Source organism: Epinephelus moara, chromosome 2 (genome assembly GCF_006386435.1).
Source record: "Epinephelus moara isolate mb chromosome 2, YSFRI_EMoa_1.0, whole genome shotgun sequence".
NCBI classification, from domain to species: domain Eukaryota; kingdom Metazoa; phylum Chordata; class Actinopteri; order Perciformes; family Serranidae; genus Epinephelus; species Epinephelus moara.
This window is the reverse complement of record NC_065507.1, coordinates 5,510,340-5,520,926: the sequence shown is the minus strand read 5'-3', so window position 1 is coordinate 5,520,926 and position 10,587 is coordinate 5,510,340. Positions and strand designations below refer to the sequence as shown.

At 43.1% G+C, this 10,587-nt stretch overlaps 1 protein-coding gene across 1 annotated transcript in view; it reads right to left on the bottom strand.

Annotated features, from left to right (window-relative positions):
- Positions 1–224: 224 nt before the first annotated feature.
- The window catches only part of LOC126397952 (POU domain class 2-associating factor 1), a 22,332-nt gene continuing 11,969 nt past the window's right edge, over positions 225–10,587 (bottom strand). Inside the window, exons 3-5 of the mRNA XM_050057056.1 lie at positions 3,408–3,447; positions 2,989–3,281; positions 225–753 (exon numbers count right to left, since the gene is read on the bottom strand). Of these exons, the coding sequence (XP_049913013.1) occupies positions 316–753; positions 2,989–3,281; positions 3,408–3,447 (771 nt within the window). The 3' untranslated portion in view covers positions 225–315. The remainder of the gene's footprint in view (positions 754–2,988; positions 3,282–3,407; positions 3,448–10,587) is intronic.

Below are 10,587 nucleotides of genomic sequence, written 5' to 3'. Positions count from 1 at the left end.
GTTTTCCCCTTTCATTTGGCTTTAGTGGTGCATAAACTAATTTTTACAAAGTAATAGTCAAACAGACAATCTTGGGGCTTGTGGGGCCTGTAGGATTTGGTGAGACTTGCATAATTTCTCCAAGAATTTTTTTCAGCAACAATCTCTACAGTTACTCCAGTGAGTACAGTCCTGTCATAGTAAATGTAAATTATAGCCACAGCTACAAAATGAAGCCTCAAGTTGTAATAAACCCAAATTATCCTTTAATGACGGCTCCTCAGAAGCAAACAGAAAGAAAAGCTGCTCTCTACAAACACACCAACACTCATATTTTTAGACACTCGGAATAAAGAGTGAGCTGCTGTACGAGTCTTTGCCCTCCTCTCCGCCGTCACCCTTTTGATCCTCCAGAAGTTTATCCAGGAGGTTCGGTGAGTCTGACTCTATTCCTGGATCTTCATCCAGAGACTGGCCCTGTGGCTCAGGGTCCAGCTGGTGTCCTGAACGCTGCGGGAGGTCCAGTATCTGTGGATGAGGATGATCTACACCCTGAGCATCCAGCTGAGGAATCATGGTGGTCAAAGACATGGACAGGGGCATGTGGACCAGAGGTGAAGCTGGCAGGGCTGCAGAGCCGGGGGCGAACTGGACCCCCGGGTTCGGCATGGTAGATATGGTGGTGATGGGCTGGGCCCAGGGGAGGTAGGTCAACCCTGAGTCTGGGAGATCCATTTGAGGGAGGGAGCCTGGTGCGGAGGCCACAGGTATGGTCTGAAACAACAAGAAATAGAACTGAAATGTTTGAAAGATTGAGCAACTAGAGAAATTTGGTCTTGATCTTTCTTTGGTCAACCAAGTGCCCCCTTTAACACAAAGGCCACAGAATGCTAACAACATTACTCTGAGAGTCTGTAAGAGTCTCATGCTATAAGCTAGCAAAATCATAGTGGTATCATGTATAAATAGACAACCTAAGGCATCCACTGGAACCAACTATGTTGACTTAGCCTGTCAGAAAAGGGGGCTAAATAACACCGCAAATTTAGGCTTAATTTTGGCAAGGGAAATACTGTAATGGTCATTTTTAAAGGGGTCTCTTAACTCTCCCCTCAAGACTTTCAGAGGCCCCATCTGCCCACCCACATTAAGCATTTCTGGGGGCACCACTGCTTAACAAGCTTTAGCAATCAGATTATTAAGGTCAGTACCAGGCTGCAATCCTGTACCAGTCCATGCAGTGTTGATTAATGGGCCTCAAAGACGTGATCTGACAGGAACCGATCAACCAATCATCCTGGTCTAACCCTCTAACCACCCCACTGCAGGGGTATTTTTTGTGTTCCTTTTTCAATACTGTACTTCTACTCTTTACTCTAGTATATTTTTGAGCCAGCGATCTACTTTTCACTTCACTGCATTTGACATTTATACCTTTGTTACAACCAGTGTGTAGGGGTAAGAGCACGCAAGAAGCACCTCAGCTGCAAACCAGGCGGCCAAAGTATAACCCTCGCCTGGACTAAAGCATCTTGGATTTTTTGAAAATGTATTTTTAACCTCCTCAGACCCAAACTTGTGTTCTGTATGCAATTTTAACCTCTCCTAGCTATTTGGGATCAGTAGGACCCGATAAGTATAAAAAACTAACATTTGTCAACAATAATAAAGTCTCAATGTCCTCAAAAGAGTACTTCCTAATTAACTGTGTCTTGTTACTGTTGCTGAAATTGGTCAAATTTGTCGCCATATCAAACAACTAACGTTAAGAATCATAAATAAACGGCTGCAGACTGACTTGGCAGAAATGGTTGCCATCTTGTTTTACATGGATTAGTGTATTGTGCTCTTACTACCACTAGATGGCACAAAAAGTGTCCACGAACGAGGACAACAGGTCCAAGTTAAGCAGAATGAAGTATACTGTCAAGTAAACCCAAAATACGATGTCCTCATACAAGGACACGGGGTCTCAGGAGGTGAAGATGTTTTTTTTGCATGTCAAGAAACACATCCTGTTGACGTTACAATGAGCGCAATGAACATGAAACTGGCTGCACTGACAAACGTCACAGAGTCGCCAGCCTCTGACCTCATGACAGCCGCAGCTAACAGGGATGTTAACATTACCAGTTTGCTAATGTTAGCATGTTTGCTTTTAACGGTTATGTTACATGTTAACGTGTCAGTCAGAGTGCACACTATCATGCATGTATTGTATTGTAGAAAGTGAGAAATTAATGATTTAATTAAATAGTTTTTACAGTATATTCATAGATTTTATACGTATATAGAAAAAGCATATAATTTTTTTTAGATAGCGACTGATTATGTAAATAAAAGAAAAAGAAAACCATGATACAGATGGGTTTGCCTTCTTCAGGATACATAGCAAATGGCACCGTTTTTAAATTAATATTCTTTTTTTTATCATTTATCTTTAAACACAGGTATATTTCCAAGGTGGCAGTCTGAATCAATTGCAACGGCCCGCAGTCTCTACGGGCCCCAGTGCAACTGCATTGCCGACACTGTCTATATTTACACCCCTGTCATAACCCCTTCTTCACTGTCCATCTGTGTCCTTAGCATGTTTCATACAATGTTGGTGTTCCATTCACTTCACTCACTGATGAATACGTGGCATAGAATCTCTCTCGTGACAGTTAAATGACTTTTAAATCTCAGACGCAAATAAATAATTGCAGGTAGTCGGCTGTATTTGATGTGATGTGGCTCTTTGAGGCAGCAGGATTGTTTTGTCTCTTAGTGCCAGACTGCACGTGCATCAGGAGGCTGACAGAGTGGAGCAGAGAGGAACTGGGGCATCGGTCCAGCTTAGCAGCTGTCAGGTGTGTCTTTTGGAATCAACCCATGATCATTAACAGCTTCTCTCTGCTCCACACAACCAAACCAGCAGAGCAGAGACTACTGCTGTAACACTGTTGGACTCACAATGGGAAGAAATAAATAAATAAATTATCACATGCAGAGTTTTCTCCTACTCACCCCAAAGTTAGTGAGCAATGGTGTGTGTGTGTAGGTCAGCATGGTGTAGCTGGGACACAGAGTCTGCATGTACACATCTGCAGTGAGGGTGGGGGTTGCTGGGTAGGCCAGAGTCTGAGCTGAAGGGTCCTGCTGGTTGTACTCAGATGACGACCAGGATGTTACAGCAGGCTGCAGGCAGGCGCTGCTGACAGGTGGTGCAGCTCTCCATCCTGCACACTGCAGCCCTCCATCAGCGACTGCAGTCGGCGGCTCAGCTGGGGAGCCGCCGGCAACATCAGAGCCAAACATGCCTGATTTTGAAAAAGGAGTTTCGAGCATAAGTCTTCAGAGACAGGCAGAGACACATGCTCTACTTCCAGAAATCAGTTTAATAAATACGTCATGTAACTCTCAGATGCATCTGAATGAACAATTACCTTGTGTGTATGATGAATGGTTGTTGCTTGTGACCAAATCCTAAAAGAAAAGTGAATTTAGCACATCAGTAATTTGCAGTAGAACCACAAGCACACGTTGCTGCTGTAGAATAGGCTATAGTGTAATGTTGATATATAAATATGCAGTATTTATACTTGTACAGATCGAGTCCAGGTGTGAGCAGCAGCTGAGTTGAGATTATAATTAAAGTGTGTTTTGTGTTTTGTCAGTGTATTCACACACAGGTACAGTCTTGAACGGTTGTCGCGTGCAAAATAATCTTTATTAACTGATTCATGTCTAACTAAGCAAAATAATCTTTATTAACTGATTCATGTCTAACTAAGGTGGTAGCGGCACCCCAATTCTGGGGTGTCATTCATCCCGCCGACTCAGGCAACCGAACGTGGCCATGACTTCTTCCAGCATGTTGAGTTTGGGTCAGTACTGGGCCAGGTCATTTTTGACTACAGCCCAGTGTCAGCAGGCAGATTAAGGCCAGTTTATCTAGCTCGATTATGGGGCGTCAATCATGTCAAGTCTTTGCTGAGTCAGGCGACCAAACACGGTCCAACCTACTTCTGCAGCGTGCTGAGTCAGGTCATTTTTGACAATGCTCCAGTGATGATAGTGTTGACGGCCAGAATCAGGCCAGTTTATTTGGTCCAATGTTGGGGTATCAGTCATCCTGAGTCTCAGCTGAGATTGGCAACAGGATTCGGCCCTCCTTTTTTCATTCAGTGTGCCAAGTTTGGGTTGATACTGAGCCAGGTCATTTTTGAGTGATGGCAGTGTCAGCAGGCGGATTCAAGCCAGGTTGCCTGCCTCAATTCTGGGGTGTCATTCATGCCACATCTTAGCCAATTCGGGCAGCCAAACACGGCCCAACTTATTTCTTCTGGCGTGCCGAGTTTGGGTCAATACTGGGCCAGTGATGGCAATGTTGGCAGCTGGTATAGGGCCAGTTTATTTGGCCCAATTCTGAGGCATCATTCATCAAGTCTTAGCTGACTTAATCAATGGCCAGACTTACTTCCTCCAGCATGCTGAGTTTGGGTCAGTACTGGGCCAGATCATTTTTGTCAACGGCCCAGTGATGGCAGTATCAGCAGGCGGATTCAGGCCAGTTTATCTGCCTCAATTCTGGGGTGTTGTTCATCCCAAGTCTCAGCCAACTAAGGCAGCAGGATGCGGCCCAACTTATTTCTTCCAGCATGCCAAGTTTGGGCCAATGCTGGGCCAGGTCATTTTGCCTGCCTGGGCCAGAAATTGTTTTTAAAGCCGAATAGATAAAATATAAGTTAGAGTGTGTAATTCTGTCTTCCACTGGGGCAGGGCTGGTTCTGTAACTGCCAACCTATTTATTGGCATACTGTATATATCATTGCATCAGTATATATTTACGTTTCTCATTGGAAATGGTTTTTCCTAATTACATATCTGTGATCCACAAGATTATAACCTACGTCAGATCCCAACGAGAAAAAAACACACAATGGCTGAGAGTCTATCACACACAGCAATTAACTGGAAACTTCCCAGCTGCAATTTAATAATTGATCAGATTGTGTAAGTGGATATCATATTCCCTGAAGGCACAACAGACATGCTTGTCTTACACCTGAACAGTTTGTTGCTGTCAGTGAGAGAGGGTGGGGTCTGGCCGTCCCCACAGATGGAGGTAGATTAGGAAGGCTATTAACAATTCTCAGAACGTACAAAGATCTCACAGGTAAAGTTTATTTTTCTTAAAACAATCGCAGGCGGAGGATAGGTTAACAGTCTTTCAGGTCTTAATACAAGAATTTTAGATTTGGTTTATTTGTATTTTAATGTTATTTTTATTCTTAAGATCCAAAAACTTTCAGAACCAGTGTTTTACACGAATGGATAGAGATCTGATAAATCTTAGCTGTACTGGAAATATCTGGACATTTAACCATTTATCCAGAAAAAAAAGTGCGCTGAACAACAAACACAAGCTAAAAGAAAAAATATATAGGAGGGTACTTTTAAGGTATCTTGTTTTAGGTGGGACTATCATTTATGACCGGCACACTGACACACATTTTGCACCTAATTTCTAACTGTTCAGACCCTTTCAACCAAAATGAATATAAATTGCAGGTTTTTCTTGACCTGCAGTGTGAACTGTGATGACATCAGTTGGCATGCCATATTCTGCAGGTTGGAATGAGAGGATAGAGAAGTCAACAGTAGAGAAGTAAAATGAGAAGTCATCAGTGCATTGTGCAATGCCTTCCGTTGATGACACATTCCTTGATTACAGAGGATCTGCACAAAACAGGTGAAAACGTGGGCTGGTTCACTAGATAACACCAGCGTTCCCAGAATCTTGAATGTAGTTAATTTTGGTGGGAAAGGGGTATGAGGGGCACCGTGTCCAGCAGAGAGCTCAAATAAGCCAAGTAAGGCTTGAAAAAATGTTTAGAGCTAAGAAAAATAGTGTGTACAGAGGCAAAATGAGAGCAAAAGGAAATAAAACACAAGAGTACAAATCAGGCATTAAAATGGAAAGCTTTGATATAAAAATATATTTTGAGCAATAATGTAAGAACGGGTAATGCGCTCACCAGCCTGATCTCCTCAGGCAGAGAATTCCATTGCTTATAGTGGCCTCAATGGCAAAAGCCTGGTCACCCTTAGTTACCAGCCTTGGTCGAGGGACCACAAGTGAGGGCAGGCTTGAAGATCTCAGGTCAGGACTTGGAGCACAGGTCGTCAGAAGATCAGCTATATAACTGGAGCTAAACTATGTTGAGCTTTAAAAGTTGACGTTTAGTGGCAACTAATGAATGAGGCGAGAATTGGGGTGATATGTGACCTATGATTTGTCCCAGTTAAAATACGTGCTGCAGCATTCTGTACTGGTTGAAGCCAAGCTACTGAAAATTTACTGAGGCATGTAAACAGTGTCTTACAGTAGTCAAGGCGTGAGAAGGCATGAATAAGCTTTTCGAGGTCAGCAAAAGACACAGCTGATTTAATATTGATAATATTTCATAGCAGGATTTAATGAGATTATTGACATGTGGTTCAAAATTCACTTGAGAATCAAAAGTGATGCCTACATTTCTGAGTGTAGATTTTATAGAAGTTGCCAGAGGACCAATAAACAGTTGTAATTTCTTTGCTAAGTGATCCGGGCCAAAGATTATTACTCCTGTCTTGTCTGAGTTCAGCTGCAGAATATTACAAGTCATATTTTTAATAGTAGTGAAGCACTCCATTAAAGTGTTCAGACAGCAAACATTATCCGACTTAAAGGACAGGTAGATTTGGGTGTCATCAGCATAGCAGTGGTAGGACACCCCATTAAAATGACCGATAATAAAAACAAAATAGGACCAAGAATAGATCCCTGTGGCACTCCACACATTAGTGAAGCTAAAGACGAAACTAAATTACCAATGGACATTTTGTCAGTCTCCCTGCTTCCTATGTTACCTCCCTATGTGTTGCATTTGCACACCCAGATTTCCATTGTGCAGAACCATGTGTGTATACTCTTGAAAGACATCTGTATGCACCTATGAAGGAGTGTATGTGCTCTGTATGGTCCCTATAAGGGTGAGTGCGTGGCAAGCAGCAGAACAGTGAAGAATCTGTAGTGAGACATCAGTGAAAAAGAACAATAGAGCCGGCAGCAGTGACGGTGCTGACTGACAGCTAGTGTCAGTATTTAGGTGCCGCTTGACGCCAGCAGCAGTGAAATTGTGCATCCACCTGCCTGCAGACAGCCAGCAGGGCATGTTCAGAGGCAGCAGGGCATGTGCTGTCAGATGCCTGAACGACCGCAGAGGTTCTGAGGAGCTGGTTAGTGTTACGGCTTTGACAGCAGGCGGAGAAATACAGCACTCTGTCATTACACCAAAGACTAAACTCCTCTGATGTCACTTTTACTCAAGTGCTGAGGGTCACAGGACTCTGAGAGATGAACCAAGAAATATTAAAAAGCTGAAAGTAAACAACCTTTTTTCTTAAAGAGACAGTGGATTGCTTCAGGGCTGAGGGTAGGTTCAGTTTTAATAACGTCAATAAACCTAATACCATTTGTGGTAATGTTCGTGCTGACTGGGTGTGTTTAACTGTAAACTGAGAGCACTCCAACAAAGCACTGTGGCAAACACAAGGATCTCAAACCAAAGCTCTGTGTCTAAACAATAATCCAGTGCACATTATGTCAGCCTGCTGCTGTTTAAATCTGGCTCAGCAAATCTGCATATAAATGACCTGCCCTCTGATTTAAAGTGGGAAACTGTCAGACATTAAAGGGACAGTTCACCCCAAACAGTCATACAGCCAGGGAGACCATTTGTCCTGCTGTTGAGAAAACTCTGCCTTCACTTTGATACAACAGCAGTGAATGGATTTGCGTCTGCGGTGCTCATATTGATGAGAAATTACATTTAAAACATTCTTTAGTAATATTTTTCCAAATCAGGCCACTCACTGCTCCGTCCAGCACTCTCTGTTTTTCCTCATCAGTGGTGAAAAGTCTGCACCTCGTTTATCGTCCACAGAACGAGGCTGCACGCCGACATTTTCAGAACAAAATAAATGTTCCTCCTTAAAAGTTGCCGGCAGTCGGCCCAGTGAATGAAGTTATTTTTTCTCAGACTCCAGCTGCTGTGAGAGGCAGCAAAACATCCTTTCATTTTATAGTTACAGTTTACTAATAAAACTCTCCACAGTATGAACAGTGGTTACATGAGCCTCAAAACCAGACACAACTCAGCCCTGAGCAGAGTGACCGTCCTCTACTGACCAATCAGACTGCAGTGTTCACAGCTCCACCTTTTAGTACCAGATCTGTGTGTTAGGTACCCCAACAGAGGGGGGACCAAACATGGGGACGGTACGGAACGGTTCCATTGGTACCATCCACAACTTTTCACAGTGGGATTTAGTGTCCCAGTTTCTCACTGTAAAAAACATGCTGCGAGCTACTCTCATGCCTCTGCGCTGGCGACAGCCGTAGTCAGAGGTATTATGTTTTTGGGTTGTCCGTCCCTCCATCCCTCCATCTCTCCGTCCAACTGTCCCTCTGTCTTCTGTGCTGCCGAGGGGAAGATGTGTGTGAAGCGTCCATGTTTTCACAGACATGGACAGTTGACTGGTGCACAGAGGCACACAACCACGGGCCGTAATTTTAGTTTCCTAATATGGAAATGCCCTGCTGGCATTTTAATGAATGAATGAATTAAATTACCTACATCATGTTTCTTTAAATTGTTTTTAAAGAAACATTTCTGGGAACATCTTTATTTGTTTTCTTGCCAATAAAGAACAGTGATTCAGTGTCAGGTAAATATGAAGCTGGCTGTTAGCTGAAACAGAGGAAATCAGCTAATTTGACTCTGTCTAAAGATAGAAAATGTGCTTACCAGCATTTCTAAAGCTCAGTAATTAAAGGCACTGTGCAGGATTTTCTTTAAAAGCAACATACAGACTCACACAAAAGTAATCCCTCTCAATCATCACTTATCAGCACCTGTCCTCTGTCTGTATTTTCTTCTTATTTTGGTTTGTTGGGGATGTTTCTGGGTGTCATCATTTGGGTAGTGGTGTGTAGCCTCCTGCCAATAGCAACACAAAGTCAGGGGACTTAAAAATGTAGTGACCGGCCATCTCTGTCCTCTGCTCTGTGGATGGCAGCTGCAGGTCTGTGTGACTGTTTGATGGAGGGCGAGGTTGAGCCACACGCACACACAGAGACAGAACAAAGAAGCCGAACAGACAGGATGAAGCATGCGCTTTAGCTGAATTCACACAAAAATGAGCAATACGGCGCCTTCCTGCCGGCCTGTGCGGAGGTGTGGGTGTGTTTATTTGTGCTTTTGAACGTAACTGCCATGACACAATTATAAATATTGTTATATTTCTCTCGGCTTGACCAACGCCGCTCTTTTTAGTTTCATTGAGCCGAGCAGGAGGGGCCAAGTCTGAATGTGGTGTTTACAAACTGTGAGGGGCAAATCCGGCATAGTACACCTTTAACTTGTCCCACATAAGGTTTTGTTTTTTAAATCTGTGAAAAATCAAATATGACAGTATTTTTGACCATCAATATTGATGAGATTTTTGATAAATTATCATCAGTCATGTGGATATAATGATTAAGTGGGTAAAGGTAAAAAATCGAACAGCTAGAACAGTCTGGTAAGTTCAGGATATACATCACTTTACAATAATGCAGCCTTTAAATCCAGGAAAAGACAACAGTTGCAGAAAAACTAGTCCAAGCATTGGTTACTTCCAGGCTGGATTATCGCAACTTTATCACCAGGTTGCTCCAACAGGTCTCTAAAGACTTTCCAGCTGATCCAGAATGCTGCGGCACATGTACTGACAGGAACTAAAAAAAGAGGTCATATTCCTCCTGTTTCAGCTTCTCTGCACTGGTTTCTTGCAACATCCTTCTCCTCACTTACGAAGCTCTACATAGTCAGGCTCTGTCATATTTTACAAAGCTCATACTGTAGTACCCTATTATCCGTCCAGATGACTGTGCTCCCAGAATGCAGGGTTACCTGTGGTTCCTAGAGTCACTAAAAGTAGAACAGGAGCCGAAGACTTCAGCTATCAGGCTCCTCTTGTGTGGAACCATCTTCCAGTTTCGGTCTAGGAGACTAGAGTCTCCAAAATCATTGAAAACAACAGCTTGGTCAGTGACTTTCAGCGTCAGACAACAACAAAAAAAACGTCCTTTTATGTCAGCATGATACGCAGCCAGTCACTGTTATTGTTTGAAGGCTTCCTGTGATGTCAGGGGGAAACAACAACATAAGTTAAGGGGCCGGAAGTCTGAGTAAGGCAGGTGGGAGGGGTGGTGGATGGATCCTACAACCACCAACTTTCACCTGGAGGCTGGTGTTCACTTCCCAGATTGTAAAAACCAAACCTTGTTCCACTTTCCTTAACCCAACCACGTGCTTTTGTTGCCCAACCCCAACCATGTGTATGTCGTGGCTAAACCAAACAATGTGCGTTTGTTGTTGAAGGTAAAAAACTGTCAATTATCGGTGTTGTACCAACATAGTGGGTTTATAATTTATACAATGTAAAATGCCATAGGCTTGTGCTAATAACGTTAGCATGTTGTATTTGTTTGGAAAACGTGTTTAGTATAAGACAGTTGTTTTGTCAGTGAACCTT